Genomic DNA, 22,505 nt, shown 5'->3' on the forward strand with positions numbered 1-22,505 from the left:
CGTATTCTAGGTCAAAAATTAAGTCTGGATCAAATCTGAACGATCCATAAAGTGGAATATTATTTGGAACGTGATGAAGGAAATGTACCTATAGCCTAAAATCTATAATGAGAAAGTGATTCAGATGTGGTTGGATTTAAACTGACATGACTGTGAAAATGGACAAGAAACAATGTTTGTAGCAGGGTATACAAAACTGTGTGAGGCTTAGGAAAGAGCAGACAATCAATATGTTATGTAATTATGTATTTTACGGCTGTGGAACTATTTCCTCTAGAGACTCCAAGAATTGCGGGATATATGCGCGTCGTGTCCTGGACAATCGATTTGTTCTATTGCGTAAATTTAGGTCAGAAGAACAACCATACTCCACTACTTCAATGAATGCAACAGGTTCATTACTTCAAACTGCGCTTAGTTCTCGGTGGTCTGGTTTTCTGTTAACATACCTATAGTAACGTATGTATTATGGAAACCTAGTTTCAAGTAAAGCTCCCTGTGAAGAAAACCACAATTTCAAGTCACACAGAGTTTTTGTACACTCGATGTTTCTGGCGTCTTGTCAGCCCACTCGAGTTATATGAATAAAATGGAAAAATTGAGACGGTGTCGGGTGAAGTTCCTGGGTAGCTCAGTCGGTAGAGCGTTGGTGCGCTAAGCCAAAGGTCCCGGGATCGATACCCGGCCCTGGAACAATTTTTTCCTTGAATTTATTCAAGTCTGCTTCACAGGGAGTTTTACCTAAAAGCTAGATTTGCACTACTGTATCCTTTTCAAACGAAACAAATACGTATCGTTGTTGATCACCTTCACTGCAGTAATGATACAGAGTGTGTAAGTTTTCTCCAGCTGCACATTATTACGGAAATTAAAAAAAAAAAAATCAGAATAGTAATATTAGTTCAAGAGCTGCAATAAATGTCTTTGAGATCCGCATGCGTCGATGGGGTTTGTGATACCGAAATGGTATTTGGTGAGATTTTGTTTAAATTTTAGTTGTTTATTTAACGACGCTGTATCAACTACTAGGTTATTTAGCGTCGATGAGATTGGTGATAGCGAAATGATATTTGGCGAGATGAGGCCGAGGATTTGCCATAGATTACCTTGCATTCACGTTACGGTTGGGGAAAACCTCGGAAAAAAACCCAACCAGATATAATCAACCTTAGCGGGGATCGAATCCGCGCCCGAAAGCAACTTCAGACCGGCAGGCAAGCGCCTTAACCGACTGAGCCACGCCGGTGGCTTATTTGGTGAGATGCGGCCAAGGATTCGTCATACGATTATTTTACATTCACCTTGCATAAAAAAAAAACAAAAACAAAAAACAGATAATCTGCCCACGGGACTCGAACTCATGCCCGAGCACAAATCCCACCCATTATCTCGTGACTACCTCTGTGGGTAACATAATTTCTATTTCAAAACAATTTCAGCAGACCGTTGTAAAACAAACTGTTTTAATACGTCGCTTGGCAATAAGTTATTTGGGGCACAATGTAATGAACAGACATCGGATTCTAGGGCAAATGCCTATTTTGTTTCTTTAGGAGAAAAGTAAAAATAATTATTAATATTTGTGTTTCATGGAAATTGAAAGGTATTCAAAGAGTTTTATAGTGCCCTAAAATGCCCTAAAACGGTTATTAGAGCCTAATTTGTTAATATTCGCCTAAAAATGCCTAACTCACTGTAAAGTTTCGCATTTTACTCTTACTTTTTATAATTTATACATGCATTCACTGCGAAATTTAAGACATTTAAAAAGTGGAAAATTTGCTTCACACCGGCCATGAAACCATTGATAAAGGAAACAAAATGTTTTGAATCTCACGACACTCGCAATAGATTTCACCGAATTTAACATGTTTGGAGGCATAAATGCCGACAAAGAACCAACCTTAGTTTTGAAGCAGGCAACAATCACAACATGTGATATACTATACTATAAAAATGACTGTTTTTGGTCTGAAACCGATTAGCTGTACTGCCCTTCAGAGTGTCATAAAATCACAATTTCTGGTGGTGTACTGTGCAGATAATTATAATAAAGTCTGAGCATGGAACTGAATTTCAATAACTTAAAATGAGTAATCTTGATATCAATAATCATTATTTCATTAGTTTCAATATATTAAATTTGTGCAGCTCTGTTTATAAATATAATATAGTATTCTTTTTTAATGGTTAAACATACTTTTTTGTGCGTATTTTAGTGTATAACTAAAAATTTCAGTGAAAGAAATAAGTATGATACCTTGATGTGCCTAAAATGCCTATTTTCATTAAAATAGAGCCTTATTTTACAAATTTTGAGCTTATTTTAGGCGCCTAAAACTGCAATTTTTAGTGCCTAAAAATCCGATGTCTAGTAATGAATAAGAGAAGACAGTGTCACTGATACATACCTCATCTAGCGACATGGCGGTTATCACAATATTCTTCCTTCACTCTGCAGTAATTCTTCGCCAAGAAGAGGTCTGTGGAATGAAAATAAAGGGCTTCAGTATCTGTGACACTAAAATAATTACTAAAACATTAACCGAATCTAATTAACTGCTCGAGGGAGCTTGCTCTAATGCTTCTGGTGGGGGAGATGGAGTTGATGGGAGAGGATAATTGGCTCCGAGAGAGAAGAGATGCAATAAAGCTCCCTGCTGCCAGTAATTAAGTTGCAATTTCAATCAACATCATTGCCGCCAGCATTATCATCTTCTGTATTAGATTTATCTATTTCAGAAAAGGTTATTACATTTAATAGAAGATTTTAATAAGAAAGAAGAAAATTGAAAGTGTGGTTAACTAATAAGGTGGGTTTTAGTAGGTTATTTTACGACGCTTTATCAACATCTCAGATTATTTAGCGTCTGAATGAGATGAAGGTGATAATGCCGGTGAAATGAATCCGCGGTCCAGCATCGAAAGTTACCCAGCATTTGCTCATATTAAGTTGAGGGAAAACCCCGGAAAAACCTCAACCAGGTAACTTGTCCCGACCGGGAATCGAACCCGGGCCACCTGGTTTCGCGGCCAGACGCGCTAACCGTTACTCCACAGGTGTGGACAAGATAGGTGTTGATATGGGTATTCATAGAGCAAGAATCTGAAGTTTCAATGTAGAAAAAAGTGAAATGCCGAAAATCAAGCGACCTCTAAGTTATGGGATAGTAAAATCATAAATATTAGGTAAATGAAGGATGGTAGGCTACTAGGCCAAACAGCTGCGATGATAAAGTAGGGTAGGGTAAAGGTTGGTAATATTGTGATAGTTATTTTTGAGAATATATTACAGATTTACTGAGCGAGAGAAAGATAAGTTTTTTGCGTCAACGTTTTAAGGGAATATTCGTGGACAAGTTTCCATACAAAACTGGTTCTTCTCTCGCTCAGTAAAATTGTAATAAATTCTCAAATGGAACTATCACAATATTACTAGTATCACAATATTACCAACCTTTACCCTATAGTGAAGAGTGTAACTTGTAGTATTAATTGGAACAGTGAAACTAAAAGACTACCTATGAAGTAATGAATAATAAGTATAATACTAAGCAAAAATAGAATGAAGTGGAACTGGAAAAAAAGAGTGAGAAGCAAACAGAGAAATTTTACAACTTGAAGTATTAAATTATAGATAATAGAGGAAGAAATTATGGTTCTAGAGAAAACAGTGCGATGGGAAAGTAGGATAGAAATAATAATTAAATAAGAATAGAAAGAGGTAGACACTATTGTAGATGGCATTTAGAAAGGACGAATACTAAGATTAGTGCGTAAATAGTAATCAAAGAAAATAATGTAAGATAAGTATTAGGGAAATATTAGTTAAACTACCTACCTTCGAAATAGCAATAAAATGACAGGAAAATGTAAATACGAGTAGATAGTTATGATTGACTGAAATACACAGTGTTCAGCTTAGAGGGATCGAGAAATAAGTGATAATTTCAAGTGTAAATAATGGTTTATTAACATAACTTTTTACATAACTTGATATAAAAACTGTCCGAATTTCGGAGAATGCTGAATGCAACTCGATGTGTGCGCCTTGAGTTGCTCTGCAGACATCTAAATGGTATTCAACCTCCCGCCAATATTGTTCTGTAGCATTTGTGGAGTCTCTAGCGCAGCTGCATTTGTGATGCGTTGTCTCAGTTTCAACAAAGTGTTAGCTCTGCCTCTTTGGTACACAGCATCCTTCACAAAGTCTTAGAAAAAAGTCCAAGGGGTGACCTGATTGGCCAAGCAATGGGTCCTCGTCTTTCGATCCACCTATCCATGTACGACGAACACGCCGTTCTACTCGCGTAACAGATTTTTTTCTGTTAGCCATAGCACACACTGAACTTTCTGTTGTGGTGTCCACATGACGTGTTCTCTTACAAAATGGCACCAGGCTTGTTTTAGCAACAAACAGACGAAAGTTACGCATGCAGCTGTTTTCAAACTTTGTTGCATAAGCTTGGACAGTTTCTCTATCTTGTCAGATGTAAATCACAACGATATCTTTATCTGGTTTTAAGTGGTGAGCATTTATTTCTCGATCCCTCTAAGCGGGACACGGTGTACAGGAATGTGAAGGTACACTAGAACAGATACTGATGATGTTAACAATAAACACAATTATGTATTTATTTGAATTGGTGAGTCGTAAAAGAAACTAACTACATTTGTGTGGTTTTCGGTAAATTGAAAAAAAAAAAAAAGAGTCGGAAAGTTAAGGCCCATTCACAATGAAAATTAAACATAACCGTAACATAAACACAGAAGTTTGCGCCCAGGCTACCAAATGGGATCATTCACAATGATTCACATAAGCAATGACATAAACATTACCATAAGACGTTAACATGAAAGTTTGCAAACTCCAAACTTCCATGCTTATGCTTACGTGATTTGCAAACAGAACACAATCGTGGAGCGCTGAAGTATACGACAGAATATGAGGAAATGGCGTCGTTGTTATGTTTCCATGGTTACCAAGTATGTTTGCGGTTATGTTTATGTTCCCATCGTGAATGATGGTATGACTTCTTGATTTTACCGTAACGTTTATATTCTTAAGTTAACACTTACGTTATGTTTAATTTTCATTGTGAATGAGCCTTTAGGTTTTTAATGTTTACGTTTATTTTTTCGGAGCAGTAGAGAATGGGTCACTGATGTTAAAAATTGAATGTAAATATTAATTTTACGGGGGAGTCCTGCAGTGTGTGCGTGTGTTCAGTAGAGTTGTGGGTCTAGGCACAATAAGCCTCAGGCTGCGATGCCGAAATTAGTTAAAAATATATTAATTTTGTCCTTTACTGTAGTTAGAGAAAAACATTAATTCATTGTAGTTAGTTCCCTTCAATTCTACATGAAAGTACTAGACAATAAATTAGCAATTCAGATTAGTTTATTGTTATTTTTGCAAACATAAAATTAAATTGCAACCTCTGTAATAATAAGTAGATATAACGCTAAACAGATTAGACATCATTATCATTATTAGAGTTATTACAAAAATAAATGAATGTATTGTACTTAAGTTCCTTTCAATTCTACTTAAGTATCAGACAATAAATTAGCACTTTAGATTACTTTATTGTTAGTTTTGAAAACATAAAAGTACAGCACGTTTTGTAAGGCTAAATGTCCCATCACAATCAAAGAACTAATGTCCTCCACCAGGAAAACAGCCTCAGATCAAAAGTGGAAACTCTTTTCTGTGGTATAAAGTGAAGACTTATGAAAGTTTTTCTATAAATTTTTAAATGGTTTGAGTCTTCCCTTTACCAAGAAAGTCTTAACTGAACTTGTGCTTCTTTAGGATCCATTCCAAACTACTGTTTTCCTAAACAATTCCAAACAAATCTTGCAAAGCTAACAAATTAAACTTTAAAAGAGTATAAAGGTTTACTCCATGCAGGTACATATTCATTTATTTGTCACAGAAATGCAGCCAATGTCAAGTCAACTTTTGGAATTGAACGGAACTAAGTGCAACAGTTAGTTCCTTTCTTCACCAACTCTAAAGAATACGTTGTAATTACTCTCCTACACAGTTGTTGTAGGTAATCCCTTTCATTACCAATCGATAGGACTATCTTTAACATAAGAAACAATGTATAACTCACTTTACCAAAAAAATGTCACTTAGTGCCTTTTAATTCTCACCGATTCATTTATAATATTAACGTGCTAAACAACGAGATGCAAATATGTTAGTAGGAAGACTACAAGTAGGATAATAATAATAATAATAATAATAATAATAATAATAATAATAATAATAATAATGCCATTTTAATTAAAAAATAAACATATTGGTTTGGCCTGGTGACTCTTAGGGACATGCGAAGTGTGTCCTCACCCGTACAGAGCTTCGAGCTTTCAATAGCTGGTAAGAAATTATACGTACGTGAATAAATGCATAGACTATTAATGAACCTGAAAGAACAAGAATGATTACATGAGAACTGTACGCGATAGGAAGTCATGAGCAGAACGCATATAATTGTGGGAAAAAGAATGCGACATAGCAACAAGGTAGGTGGTGTTAGGTCAAGGTGAAATTGTTGTAACTATAAAAGAGTGTTTCGTTAGAAAACCAACCAAATTCTAGTACTCAAAAATAAAATCAAACCAATAACAGATGTGTGCAAATATGTATGTATGTATGTATGTATGTATGTATGTATGTATGTATGTATGTATGTATGTATGTATGTATGTATGTATGTATGTATGTATGTATGTATGTATGTATGTATGTATGTATGTATGTATGTATGTATATATGTATGTATGTATGTATGTATATGTATGTATAATTCACCTATCATTTACATTTTCAAGAAAGATAATTTTGTTAACATGACATTTTGGCATCTAGCGAATCCCAAATCCAAAATTTAGTAATTTTTTTTAATTAATCGACTTAAAAATCATAACTGCTCTGTATTCAGGATCCTTGTGGTCACCCTCACTGGAGAGCTGACGATTTAATCAAATATCTCTCTCTCCCCCTCCCTCCCTTACGTGTAGGAACTCGGAATGGACTCATTCACATTGTTGAGTTTACAGTTTTAGCCACTGTTTACAAAGTATGACGTAAACGTTTCCATGGCGATAGGCCTAAGTATAATTTCCGTTTCATCAAATCCTGTCATTTTTTTCTATTAATGTAGGTCGCATATAGACGTTACACGTGAAGAAAAGAAGACAAAGAAAACAGATCTGAATTGGATCGTCATTGTTTTTTTTTTGTATTTTAAAAGTAGATTATTACTAATTTTTTATTTAAATATACAGTATTTCAATTGAATCATTCCAAAATGAATTGACTCCTAGATATAGAATATGAACAAAATACGTCCAATAGTTCAGATGAAATCACAGCGAACAGTTTAATAGTCATTACTTATTAGTGGAAAAAAAAAAATCGTTCCGACACCGGGTATCGAACTCAGGACCCTCAACTCGATGCGCGAGTGCTTTTATTAAATGAGCTATTCCGAGACCCGATCCACAGTGCCGGCCGAACTCTCTTTCTTTGTACAGGCACTGTGTGGCTCGGCTCTGGGAATAGCTCAGATGGTAAGAGCACTCAGCGCGCCAAGCTGAGGGTTCTGGGTTCGATTCCCGGTGTCAGAACGAATCTACGTGAATGACTACATGAAATCATTGATTACACAATATTCAATAGAGGACGGCAAGGTCCTCATACATAGTTTGATAGTCAAGTCGAAAACCACTTCAGTTAAGTTATTAGGAATGTTGAAAACTTGCAGTTCTATGAAAATTTCATAACAATATCGTTTTCAGCATCAGGATACTTCATAGTTCATAGAATGAAAAAAGTAAAACATATGTGTATGTTTGTACATATACCCCCAAATAACACCCAATTCCAACATTTCAACAGCGTAAGAGTAGAGATGGTAGTGTGACGCGATGCTGAACCAATTACATCGTTTAGCGGCGTACTGCAATGCGGATTATACATACGCATCCAGTACACTCCACTCGAAGTCTTACGAATGGACGTTTCTCCGAAACAATATTAAAAACCAACGGAATTATATCAACCAACCGTGAGGTTGTCTGCCACAGCTATGCAGTGGATAAACAATAGCTTCAACTCTACGTGGAAGCCTTGGAGATGGGTGCGAAATCAGCCGGCGACAGTAATATTTCTTCGTAGCTAATGTGACGTCTGTATTTTCTCCAAGAGCCCTAAGCAATTTCACTTATTTAATGTAGATCAACAACAGACACCAGACGTCAACCTTGTATTTAGAAAGGAATCATTTTATGAAAACAAAATATTTATTCGACTATTCCTGTACTACTCACAAGTCATCGAGGTTTTTTTAAATAACGGACTATAGTTGTTTATATCATCTGAAAGAGTATATTTTATGTAGTAATTCATTGGTTTTATAGAGGGTTTTTCACAAGTAAAGAATAATGCAAATAAAACTATAATTAACCCATTCTTTTAAATGCTCGAATACGTCAAATTTAATATTTTGATGTCACACCCTGTACAATAATGGCTGAAAATTTTATTTCTTTTTTTTTGTGTGAAATTTTCCTTTCAAAATGTTAAATTTGTCGTGTTCGAGCATTGAAAGCAAAAAATGAGTCAATTTTAGTTTTATTTGCATTATTTCTTATGAAAAAAATCTGTATAGACGTACTATGGATATTGTTGCTATGGTAACAATTTAACTGTTAATACATTTTGTTAATCCTTGTGTTATGAAAACAGTTTTATTGATGAAATCAACATAAAAGATTTTCTTAAAAGAAAATGAGAGAATTGTGAGATCTGAAATCGATTCGGATGTCTGGGATGATGATTGATCGAACGCGACGAGATCGACTAAATATGCGAGAAAAAAATGATCCGGAGTAAATTTGAACTTAAACTTTCAAAAAGCAGTCTTGTGTGAACTAATCATTTCATATGGTGAAACAAAATAAATTGTTAGGATATGTCTCATGATCATTAAATGATAAATGGTTTAGTCAAACCAATTACAGACAAAATCAATCAAACATTATTATTATTATTATTATTATTATTATTATTATTATTATTATTATTATTATTATTATTATTATTATTCTGTTCATGGTTATGTACTTTTACCTGAATCCATGATACGAGTATTTGGTGTGTGTGTGTATCTAATGCCTACCCATTTTACTTGCGTCATTCGGGTTCCGCATACTGCGGATTGATGGCAGGACTGTGACCCATTTTCAAGTTGCATACCACTTCGGCGGGCCACGTTATGCATGATGTGTATCTGTGAAGAATTATGTCGTGTACTAGGGTGAGTGTATGTGTAAATGTTCGTGTAAGTGTAATGTAGGGAATGGGTAAGGTGGATGATGAAGGTGCGGAAGGGAGAAGGGGAAACTCGGTGCCGGCATGTAGCCTACTTCTGTCGAATAGCACCGAAGGGGTCACAAGGCTTAACGTCCCCGTCCAACGGACGAATCACTATCAACAATGACATAAATGGCTTCTCTTCATATGCACTGCGGAGAGATTTGGGATTTAACTCAAGCATATTGGTGAACAATTTAGTAATTAGAAATTGTGTAATAGTTTGAAACATTAAAAAGGCGGCCATATTAGCTTTCAGGAACTAATCTCACATGAACCCCATTATACACACAGAGAACCTCAGTACAATCTACCGTTGTGCTTGAGAATGGGACTATGGGAGGTAGTATAGTGGTGTTTACTCAGATTAACTTCTAAATAGCTAATATGGCCGTCTTTTCAATGTTGCATACATTTACTAGATATCATCAAAGCAGGTAAAATTACATCAATAGTTATATAATTATTTATGATTGATTGATGTAATATTAAAATGTATTTTATTTGGTGACATGAAATTAATTGGTTTGACTAAACAGTTTATGATTCATGAGATCTAAACTAAAATTTATTTTGTTTGACTACATGAATTGTTACTGTATTATTATTAATATCAATATTATTCATTATCAATTACTTTCAAATTTCAAATAACACTCGCCATTAACTTTCGTTTCATGAATGTTGGCAGCCTTTTCAAAGACAAACGATGCTGTCAACGTAACAGTTAAAAAGCAACTGCCGGTTGTATTATCTTTCAGTACGCAAATTCGAAACAAAGTTGTCAAAAAATTTCAACCTGACAACTAAAAAATCTCTATAATCGACTAGCATATAAACAAGGGGAAAATGGTTAGATTTCACATTTAGGTATATGAGCTATTCCATCTCAAATCGACTGAAATAGTCTATAGAGAAAATTGACCTTACAATTTCTAAATACAATAAAACTTTTTTTGTACTTAGAGAACTGTGATACAATGCTTTGTGCAAAGTTTGAGGCATCAGAACTTCATAGTGTTTAAATTAAACATATTTAAATTTATCGCATTTTCATAAAATTTGCAAATTTAAACTGTTGTAGCTTCGAAACCCTTTCACCCAATGATTAAAATCATGGTTTATTTTGATGCTGAGAAATTAAAGTTTATATTGACATATAAACAGATTTTCTTACTTTTTATGGAAATTGAGAAATTTAGATTTTACCTCATTAAGACGCCTTTGCCAAGAAAAAGTATTTTAAAAATATATAGTTAGATTCAGCATTGAAAGTACAAATAAACACATTTTTTACTGGTGGCACGTTTATAACAAAGTATTGAAAATATCAAATAAAGAAAATAAATAGTACGCGCGTGAACTAACCAGCTGGCTGTGAGGCGGGAGCTAGCCGAGGTAAGCAAGGCCAGGAGACAAACACGTGATGTGTCGTCTATCAGTCATGGCTGTGCTAGCTTTATCACAAGTTTTCATAAACACAGGAGTAAAATGACGCCCAACACTCGCTTATCTTCAGCTCTCGGCCAGTGCGTGCGGTACTGCGCCGTTCAAGTCTAGGCGTTGAAAATAATCTATTTAATACCCTCGAAACTTATTGCCGTACCACTAAGCAAACAATACCGAATCCCTCTTAATAATGCAAGGCTTTCTCTCAATATTTTTTTACATTTTTACAAACTGGCAAAAAGCCTAAAAGTAAGTAAAATCAGATTATCTGTCTCTCTGTATACAATAAAAATAAGGATTACTTCTTAACATAACCTACCAAATGTCAGCTTCAAAATGAGCTCTCGTTCAAAATTCTGCAGTAAATGGTTCCAGAGTTCTGAGCGCTGAAAGAGGCTTGTTTTTATAAAATACGCTAAATTTGTCGCTCAGTAATACGAAAACCGTTTGACTTTCGATAGTATATTTTTGAAAATGCACTCTCCTCAGCACCTTGTATAAATAGGGAAAAAATTAGAGTATAAAAAATGCGAGGGATTTTACTGATCGATTTCATATGGAATAGCCCATATAGTAAGAAGACTCAGACTATACACTGGACCAGTTAAAGGGTTGAGTCGTAATGACTCCTATATCGATCGATTGGTCGATCGATCAATGCAACTCTAAGCGGATAAAGTGACGTTAGATAAGTTTTCACATCATCCCCTTCTATCATTCCTGCGTTAATTCTAGTATTTTCAAGTTTTTTTTTTGTGTAGTTGTGCTATAGGTCAGTAATTTCGGAGAACGATTACAATAATAATTAGGAAAATACTGTAATTAATGTTTTATCACACAATTACTCGGAAGACCCAGTTAAAGGCGGCCTTATTGGTACAAAGTTCTCGAGCTTTGCAGTTCCTGGAGAGTTCAGCATGCCAACTCCGCAGCTGTGCTCTTACGCCTGGCCTTGCGACACATTGGCCACATGGTCAACGAGTTCGTCTACTTGTCGTTATATAATGCCGGTCAACAATTTTCAAAACAGCGTATCCAAAGCGCCAACACTAACTTGAAAGCAAGACAAAAGGAGGAAGAATAAATTTCGTAACGGTATAAGATAACCATGCAATTATCACAGCATCGTTAAGAGCCGCGTTGTACGCGGATGTTAGAGCGCAGTGTAGAAGCCGCCTACTAACAACAAGAACAATAACATATTAAAATTATCTTTAAAGCATATTTCAAAATGAGAATGTACGTTTAAATCACAGTAATTTTATTTATTTCACGTTACACTTCGGGAACAGTGTATTGAAAATATGAGTTGTTTAGTCAACTGTCCGAAGAGAGGTCTGGACCTCACAAGTGATACCAACATGGCACCACTTATGAGGCAACTACGCCAGGATATAATGGGGTAGAGTGGCCAGTTCCTTTCCACTTCCATTGCATACATCGCCGATTAGCTACATATTACACTAATAAGACTTCAGGAAAGTACGAGTATTAGAGAAAATTCTTGTGTGGTTCCGCGGTTACCACGTTGGCCATTGAATTCAGGTTTCGCGGGTTTGAACACTGCCAAAGGTAATGGATTTTAAAGGATGTAAAATCCTTAGCATGACATCTTCAAGAAGGGAAGTAAAGACGAAAGGACCGTATCGTAGATTTATGGCTCCCACCCAGGAGCCCCAGTTTCGATCCCCGGTCAGACTATTTGTGATGGATAAGGCAGATGGTTTTATCTCGGGGTACTCGCGTTTCCCTCTACCATTCCATCAACACTCTCCACCTCCCCCTAATTTCATGTATCATGTGCAGTAGTTAAAAATAGATCGAGGTGAAGTCTTGGGGAAAGTATGAGTTTCTGATCGAATTATATGTCCATCTTGCACAGAAACGAAGGAAAGAATGCAGTCTGCCGGCAGACGACAGTGTGTTGTAGAGTGGACTGCAAATATGAAGTCGCAGTGCTGCGAGGATCGGCAGCAAACGAACTGCAGCCGTCCCTTTTGACTTCAAAAGCTGCAAGACGCGACTGCAAGCCAACTAAACGTGCAGCCCATTTCGACTGAAAAATTACGCCCATATATTCCAGGCCTAATTATGAGGAAATATGGCGATAACGCGTTATATTAGGCCTATGCCAGTATGGTTACACGAGCGTATTCTGCCTCTTCTGACATGAGAGCAGTTTCGCTTATAGCAACGTGTTGATCCGGTTTTGACTAGTGCTGTCAATCGTTCAAAATATTTAATCGATTAATCGACAAATTAATCTAGCTTTGATCGACCTGAAAAAAAGTTTTAATATACTGTAATACACAATTATTGTTAAAATTTAATTTGTGTTTGGTGGTAAGCATAAGTATAAAATGTTGTATATCTGTTTATACTGCATCGTTATATTACAAAACAGTACTATTTTAGTTACTTACTAACATATTTATTATGTAAAGGTAATGGTAAAGGTATCCCCGTAACACGCCACGAAGGCACTTGGGAGGCATGGAGGTAGAGCCCCATGCTTTCCATGACCTCGGCACTAGAATGAGATGGTGTGGTCGGCACCACGCTCTGACCGCCTTTTACCCCCGGGAAAGACCCGGTACTCAATTTTATAGGAGGCTGAGTGAACCTCGGGGCCGTTCTGAAAGTTTGGCAACGAGAAAAAATCCTGTCACCACCTGGGATCGAACCCCGGACCTTCCAGTCCGTAGGCTTATAATTTATTGTGTCAATTTTTCAGGGGATTTTGAGACAAACACAAATAAAAAAGTATGAAGACTCACGTAGTTAATATTAGTTTTTCAGTAATAACATTAGTTAATAGCAATACTGCTTCATCCATGATTTTAAACATGCGAGTGCATTCACATGCTCCGAATTAAGTGCCGCTCTACGTTTACTAACAATGTTTCCTGCATTACTAAACACGAAAGAACATTCTTTCTGTCAAGCACTTCTCCACGATTGTTCAATTTAAATCCAAACATTTCACCGAGTTTACCTCTCAAATTCTCATATGACATAATGGAGTTTTTACTTTTCACAGACCATAGAAATCTGATTTTTTTCCTTTAGCAAACTAAACACACACGCTTCATCTACAAACTCAGTAAAGAAACTGCAACAAAACAGCAGAATGTATTAACAAAATCATAATTAATATCAAGTACAACTAATTAATTTTAATCGACTCAATTATTCGATTAAATATTTTGATCGATTAATCTTACAACAGAAATTGATCGATTAATCGATTAAATCCCACAACAGTTTTGACGCTTCAAGGACTGAAAACAAGTCTACCGCCGTCGCAACGATGAGATTACCTGATATCCGACTTACAGTTGGAGAAAACCCCCGACCTACAATAGGGACTTCTGGGCTTATAATAAGCCAGTGCATGATCCAGAGAGAATATCGTGATAAATAATATTTTCCTGTACTTCTTCACTTTATCGTAGTTCACAGTCATATCCACAGAGGGACGATATTTCACGTATAGGTGGCAGGCCTGTTACCGAAGATTGTCGGTTGGTATATAGTCTAATATGAGAAGTCATAGTGACGGGTTATTTACGATTGGAAAGGAGGCGGGTCATGACCCTTTGCAATTGGTGCTACCGCAGCTTCTGAAATCACGGAAAACCAAAATCAGGATAGCCGGTCCCAGACCTTCAGGCTCGTATTAAGACGGGAGTGATGACCACTAAGTCACATTGCTTCGTGGTAATGTAATAATAACAATATATTTGGAAATACCTACATATTAACTAGCCACCCTACTACATTATCTCCTGGCCTAGTTACCTCATAAGTGGTGCCTTGATGGTATCACTTGCGACGTTCAGATGTCATGTCTTCGGATAGTTGACTAAACAACAACCTACATATTAATATGAACAATTAATATTAACGTTAGGCAGATGAACAAGGAGGTTCCTGAATTGAATGACTATCAACATCTGCTCAGGATTTTTTTTTCTTTTGCGTCCCCGGTAACTCATACGGACACATGTCGACTAGCATTCATGGAATATCTTCAATATGAGCAACGGTTCGCAACAGCTGCTGTATGCGACGGACCCCATCCGGGAATACATAACGTGTTACTTTGCAACTTATATTATATTGTACAGTTTTTAAGAGCCATTCTGGAAGAGGATCATCAAATGATAAAGGATTATTTGAAATAGTCTGCACGCATAATTCTGATACGCACACGACTTTGTTCCAATGCATGACTAACTTCTGAAAATACACCATAATCATTAAACATATTTTGCGATTTTTGTTTTCTCCTTAGAGAAAGTGCTGTGATATCGGATTTTGCTTATATTCAGTATCTAAGACTCAATTTTTCCGGTAATGATGCCTATTAACTATAATAATTTTAGTAAAAAAAATACCAATGGATTTTACTTGAAAAAAAAATACATGGCACTGAGCTTAAATAATCGCCACAGTTTGAAAATTCTTAACGAAGGAAACAATTACATCCATAACCGAATATGAAGATTGTGCTACGTATTTTATAAACTTTTTTTAAGTTGGTTATTTAACGACGCTGTATCAACTACGAGGTTATTAACGTCTATGAGATTGGTGATAGCGAGATGGTATTTGGCGAGATGAGGCCGAGGATTCGTCATAGATTACCTGGCATTCACCCTACGGTTGGGGAAAACCTCGGAAAAAAACTCAACCAGGTAATCAGCCCAAGCGGGGATCGAACCCGCGCCCGAGCGCAACTTCAGATCGGCAGGAAAGCGCCTTAACAGACTGAGCTACTTTATAAACTTAATAGGCTATTTATCACATAATAATTTTGAATTACGGCAATATAAATGAGCCTGATTGAACAATGAATATAATGAATGGAAGTACCACTATCGACGTTGTGTTCTAAAGAGATCACAAGTATATGAACCGCACTTTAGCCTATCATAAACCTATTGCTTCTGGTTTATTGCGAGTTGAAAATGTTATGGAAAATTAACGCAATACAATTGAATCGGTCGGAGCTAAAAGGAACTAAGTAAAAATGCAGTTTTAGGTTATGCAACAATTTGAACGGATGTCATGCGCATCGAACGGTGGAAGAAGGAACTAAGATTTTTAAATATTCTTTTGTCTTCTATAACATAAAAATATAATATTTGTGTTATTAGTGGAATATTTTTTGTTTCTCCTGAAAGATTGTGAAAAGTGACTTAGTTCCTTTTAGCTCCGACTGATTCAATTTTGTAAAAAAAAAGTTTTAATGTTTGATGTTTTCATGTAAGTCTTACGCGACAATCCGAATCTCGTGATTTTTTTTTAACGTTATAAGCAATACGAAGCTGAAGGACTGGAGAAATGAGAGACGAAGCGTATAGATTACAGAGGCAGGACACTCGAATCAGAGCTGGTTTGGTTAGAAATCTTTTATTTTCTTTTTCTTTCAGCGGCATTGATTTCTCTTAGCCTCATCAACAAGAACTCTGCAATATCATTTGTCCTGTCGACAGGTTTTTTTCTTTCGTCTCGCATAGCTTTCTTCTTGACTTTTTCGACTTGCATAGATTTCCTTTGTTTCAAATGTTGTGTAACTCCAATGCCTAACATGAAATTTTGCACTTCGTTTATTATTAATCCATTCTAAAGTAGCTATATAAATTCAGCAGAGGGTCCGATTGGACTTTTTCAATTGCTGGTTAAAGAAGGACAATCACAATCTTTCGAAGGTTGCTCATACAAATTCAAACATCTAAATAATTCACCATTACTCACCTCTTCATACAGAACAATCCTACACAATGAACACTGGTCAGGCAGCCATCCCAGTTTCTTACATTGCAAAAGCAAAATAACAATACTGGCAAAAATTTAGCGTCACAAAAACAACATATGTAGGCCTACTTTATCATAAGTTTCAAACGTTTTGCAACAATTCAGATCATTTATTATGTTGGAAACAATAAAGATTGGGTAAATATAAAGATACGATGGAAAGGTATGATGTCCTTGATGACGTCAGGAGATAGTTATAATATTTATATACCGCCATGTCTTTTTTTTTTTTAATTCACGATTTGGTTATATAGTAGCCTATAGATTTAATGCGATTAAATTAACTGTACATATAATATTTAGTACTCACCATTCTGTTTATTCAACATTTTCTTCAGTATATTTGCTAGGACTTCTTGTCAGACGTACATGCCAATTTTGCTTAGGTTATTCTTTTAAGCTTTCCTTCTAGGAATTGCTCAAGTGTTTTAAATTTAGCGTACATAAGTTCTTTATTTTAGATTAAGTTACTAGCACGTATTTGACCAAATACTAGGTTTTTCCACTTCAGTTTAACTGATTTATGCAAACGAAATTTTGAGAGCTTGACGATTCCAACCTCACTTATCGCCATGCCCAATTTGTTTTGGGCGCTTAAGCTAATGGCGGATGGTCGTTCAATTTTCTTCAGACATGGTGGCGCAATGGCCGCTCTATATTCTGTTTCTAACTCGTTGCCTGTGACATCTCAACAAATTTCCAACATCTCGTCTCATCTCGGATATAGCATAGACAAGCCTCCTATGGCGCATCCTGGGCAATGACGTCGGTAAATTGATCTACGGTCTACACAACTGGCTTCATATGGGAGAATAACGAACAATCAAGTACCCGCTACTAGTAATTGTAAATATATCTTCTGTCGTTCTAACAACCTTTTGCAAAATGTTAGCAGACCAAGTTGTGTACAGTACTGTAATCCAGACATTCAGTTCAGACTGTTTACTTCTGACATTCAGCTTGTAAACAGATATTCTATACGATACAGTAAAATGGAGCAAGGTGCAACGAAAAGAGAAGTTTTAAGTGTGGAGATAAAATGAATGATTTTTTATTGGGTTATTTTACGACGCTGTATCAACATCTAGGCTATTTAGCGTCTGAATGAAATGAAGGTGATAATGCCGGTGAAATGAGTCCGGGGTCCAGCACCGAAAGTTACCTAGCATTTGCTCGTATTGGATTGAGGGGAAAACCCCGGAAAAACCTCAACCAGATAACTTGCCCCGACCAGGATTCGAACCCAGGTCACCTGGTTTCGCAACCAGACGCGCTGACCGTTACTCCACAGGTGTGGACTAAAGTGAATGAAGCGGACGTTTGCCATGGTTTTGGTTTGATTAGGGAAAAATTAAGAATGATTTACAGAGGCAGTATTTTGCAAATCGGAATAAAAAAATCACAGAAATCTCCAATCCACTTTCTTAATTGTGCGTAGTGTATGTATATTATACTGTATTATAGAATTTACTACGTATTTCACTATTTTCTGCAACCTATTACAGTATTTTTATTTTTAAAAATAATAAAGAAAAATAAAAACGGCATTCAAAAGTTGTAGTACTCTAGGCCTATATAAAAATACGGTAATTCACCACAATGTGTTGCTGCACGTAGACCAGTTTTACATAAACCTAAACTTAGTGTATACTAAAACCACAGTCTAATATATACAGTCACGACGCTTGAGTTGTGAGGATGCTAGGAACAATTGACTGTGCCGGTACTATTTCGCATTGTCTGTAATGAGGCGATATTAGCGATCCTAGTGGTTAGCAACTATCTATGCATGCATATTTACTACGTACTGAGCTTCGTGACTGTATATACTAGACTGTGCTAAAACCCTAAACAAACCTCTTTCTGGGAAATTATCTAAAAATACAAAATACAAATTAGCCCTAAATTTAACAATGTACAAAATACGTAATATAGTGAATGTATTAATTTTTTTTTTTTTTAATTTGGGTAATTTTAAAGATGCGATTGAAAGGTATTATGTCATAGCATTTAAATAATCCCCTGAACTTTTTACGTACGTTCTTTATGGGTTAGATGGGTTCAATAAGGGATAGTTGACATTAAGCCGAGGTATGTGTCAAAGTTGCCGGTTAGTTTAGGGGATTATTTAAGTGATTTGACATCATACTGTAGTTATTTATATTTTCTTATAGTGACGGCTGTTTATTGCGACAATATTTCTTTAGTCCCTTCGATATTGATTATACTGATAAATACAATTAAATTATTATTTGAACTGTACATATACACCCTCTCTCAAAACTCAAAATCCAAAACACACAAAAGTTAAGACACTAAAAATCTATGCAATACTCATACAACAAAATCTATAATAACGGAACTAGAATGGAATTAAAACAAAATACCGGTTAACTGTTAGGCCTATATTTCTTTCAGGGTCTGTAACACGCAGCGTTCTAGTGTCATGCCTTCTTATGACATCAATTACATATCACACAGTAGAAATCTTTTATTCCTGGAAATTCATCTTCTACAGCCACGCATATACACAACATACGTAAACATTCTGAATTAAACAATACCACTACTGTATTTACATTATAATATTAACCTTACCTTCGCGGGAATAATCTTATTCAGCTACCAAAGCAAGCTCCTTCCCCAACGCGAAGCACTGCCCAACTGTAATGAAAATGATAATGAATACAACACAACCGGCCGGAGCTACACACGATCCAAGCTGCCGTTCTTCAAGTTGGTCTGTGCTCAAGCTAAGGTTGAGCCTGTCTAGGCAACGGCAAAAAACTCGTGCGCGTCTACATGATAACGGCTTGGCAGGCCATCCGCGCAAGCGCCAGATCGTCCGTCACCCGGGTAACGAGGAAGACAGACCCGTCTATGGTATATTGAATGTCATTCGGATAATGTATGCAGATTCTATATTATTAGTTACACATCTGCGGTTTATGAGTGAACATATGCCTAAGAAGAATGAAAGCAAAGTATTCTAATTGCAACGTTTACAATTTTTACTGCAGAATTGAATTATTATCACAGTCTACTATATACAGCCACGAAGCTTGAGTTTTGAGGGTGCTAGAAACAATAGACTGTGCCGGTACTATTTTGCATTGCCTGTAATGAGGCGATATTAGCGATCCTAGTGGTGAGCAACTACCTAATGTTTGCATATTTACTACGTATTGAGCTTCGTGACTGTATTTACTAGACTGTGTTATTATTATTATTATTATTATTATTATTATTATTATTATTATTATTATTATTATTATTATTATTATTATTATGTAAACGAAGGCAGAATTTAATACGTTGTGTTTTGGTATAGTTCCATCAAAATACTATCTCTCTAGGCTAGGTTATCGGCCTATTTGCTTACCTGTTGCCAGAACACGTTTCCCAGCATTGTCAAATATAAGCATTCATATTTCTTTATTTTGTAGAATAATTGTTCCTACTTTCAAGTGACAGAAAAAAAACATACTAGCTTCTTCCTTTCTTTTTTTTTAGCTGGTTATTTAATGACGCTGTATCAACTACTAGGTTATTTAGCGTCGATGGGATTAGTGATAGCGAGATGAGGCCGAGGATTTGCCATAGATTACTTGGCATTCACCTTACGGTTGGGAAAAACCTCGGAAAAACCCAACCAGGTAATCAGTCCAAGCGGAGATCGAACCCGCGCCCGAGCGCGACTTCATACCGGCAGGCAAGTGCCTTAACCGACTGAGCCACGCCGGTAGCTTTCCTTTCTTTCTTAGCGCTATCTTCCTTCCATTTTATTATATTCTTATTTGTTGATATTCTCTGCCTCTTATTTCCTTTCCTTTTATTTCTTCTTTCATTATCTTTTTGTTCCTTCCTCTGTTCTTCCATTCTTTCATTCATTTCATTGATTAATTCTGTATTCTATCCTGTCAATTTATTATGATTGTTTTCCCCATCTTTCCTTCTTTCGTTCTTCTTTGTGTAGTTTCCTTCATACTCATTCCTTAAATTTTTTCCATCACTCACTCACTCATTCTTTCTTTTTTTCTTTCTTTCTGTTACACATTTTCTTGTAGATATTATTTCTTTCAAATATTATCCATTTATTTATTTAATTAATTATGCTTCGCTTGATCTTCTTTCGTTATTTATTGCCTTAAACTTTCATAAATTGTGTATGGTTTTCTTTTTACTTTTATATCCCTTTGTCTGTTTCATTTTCACACACCCTTCTTTCTATCGTATTTTTCATTCTACATTATTTTATTTTCATATTCCATTCATTCTTTCTTTTTATATGCTATCCTTTATTTAATTGTCTCTTTCGCTAATTCATTTTTTTTCAATTAATTATTTAATCCATAATTTGAACTATTTTCATTATTTTTCTTCCTTTCGTTTTTGAAGTATGCCTATATATTTTTTTCTGAATTCTTACTCCTTGTAATATTTCTGTCTGATTTTATTTTTTTTTATTCTTCCTTTAACCTCATATATATTATTTCTGTTTTTCTTTTTTCCTATCCCTTTTTAACCTCTCACATTTTCTAATTTTCTTTTTTTCCATGACTCTTTAGCCCAATACCTCTGACTGAGGTTCTGGCTGATATGTATATCTATTATGAGGCAGTACATCTCACTTGACGATGTGTCAGAGGAAGAACAATTGTTTGTATGCATCTGAAATCTGATTAGTGGAATATGTAGCTAATCGATGATGTATGTATTGGAGGGGGAAAGGAACTGGCCACTCTACCCCATTATCTCCTGGCCTAGTTGCCTCATGAGTGATGCCTTATTGATGTTACTTATGAGGTTCAAACCTGTCTTCGGACAGTTGACTAAAAGTTACAATTATAACACAGCAAAGTTAATCAATCAATCTTCTTAATGTATCCAGCTGTTTGCTGACAACATGAAGTCCACTAGAGTCTATTCAGTTTTTGTTTTTCATGATATATGAGGGTATTTTGATCGGTGTTCATTATAGATGCCTGTTGCTAGTAGCACAGCAAAGTTAAGAAGTTGTTAATTTAACAAATTACGAAAGCTAGCATAACAAGTAGCAGATGGGGATGAGTGAGAGAAGCAAGGGACGCTGGCGCTCGTGTCAAATCCCAATTGCAACGCTGGACATTAATCCAAGGTTTGGCCGTTCAAATATCAGATTCCATTGCCTATACGTAAGTCGGGGACTGTCTGTATGTGTCATCCGTGGAACTCATGAAAATGTGTGAGAGCTTAATACACTAAGCTAGAGAGCGTTAAGCACTCACAGTTAAGAAGAAGCGACCTATTGACAGGGCGAGAATTCGAAGTCAAACAGTCATGCCTGAACAATATTTAATTACACCTATTATTTGGAGTAGTTGTGCATGTACAGCACTGTCACATAACCTCGAACCGAATCACGATCGTGGAGATTTTCCAAGAAGTCGGATATTAAAACAATTCGCAATGCGTGAACTTCATAAGGCCGTTGAGGCAGTCGAAAAGAAATGCACAGGTTAAATTACAAGCTTTCACAACGAGCATTTCCGGTAGCAATTTATGTTCGCAGGCCGTGTAGAGGGGCCTCAAACCAAGAGGGTACTTCAAATAGACGCTGCTACTATGACAACAAGTCTCTGCCGCTGACTGTGTGGGCTAGAGTCCAGCGATCAGCGGAACTGAGATGTGTTGTTTTTTTAATTAAGCTTAAGTTTACCATGTTCTCTGATCTTATAGCTTTTGGAGACTACTGAGACACGTAGTTTAATGAGTATGGGATCGCCTGAAGTATTTCTCTTGGCTGGCATGTGTTACCAACCTATCTGCCACTTTAACTTCTTAAATTCTCTAAATTTCAATCTTC

The 22,505-nt window shown here is 36.1% G+C and overlaps 1 protein-coding gene and 1 non-coding gene across 2 annotated transcripts in view; one reads left to right on the forward strand and one right to left on the reverse strand.

Annotated features, from left to right (window-relative positions):
• The window catches only part of LOC138701136 (acyl-CoA-binding protein-like), a 36,946-nt gene extending 17,548 nt beyond the window's left edge, over positions 1 to 19,398 (reverse strand). Inside the window, exons 1-2 of the mRNA XM_069827739.1 lie at positions 19,259 to 19,398; positions 2,412 to 2,483 (exon numbers count right to left, since the gene is read on the reverse strand). Of these exons, the coding sequence (XP_069683840.1) occupies positions 2,412 to 2,426 (15 nt within the window). The 5' untranslated portion in view covers positions 2,427 to 2,483; positions 19,259 to 19,398. The remainder of the gene's footprint in view (positions 1 to 2,411; positions 2,484 to 19,258) is intronic.
• TRNAS-GCU (transfer RNA serine (anticodon GCU)) lies at positions 621 to 693 on the forward strand. The gene has a single exon. It is a non-coding gene; the product is annotated as a tRNA-Ser (tRNA).
• Positions 19,399 to 22,505: the final 3,107 nt, after the last annotated feature.

The sequence above is a fragment of the Periplaneta americana genome, chromosome 6 (genome assembly GCF_040183065.1).
Source record: "Periplaneta americana isolate PAMFEO1 chromosome 6, P.americana_PAMFEO1_priV1, whole genome shotgun sequence".
NCBI lineage: Eukaryota > Metazoa > Arthropoda > Insecta > Blattodea > Blattidae > Periplaneta > Periplaneta americana.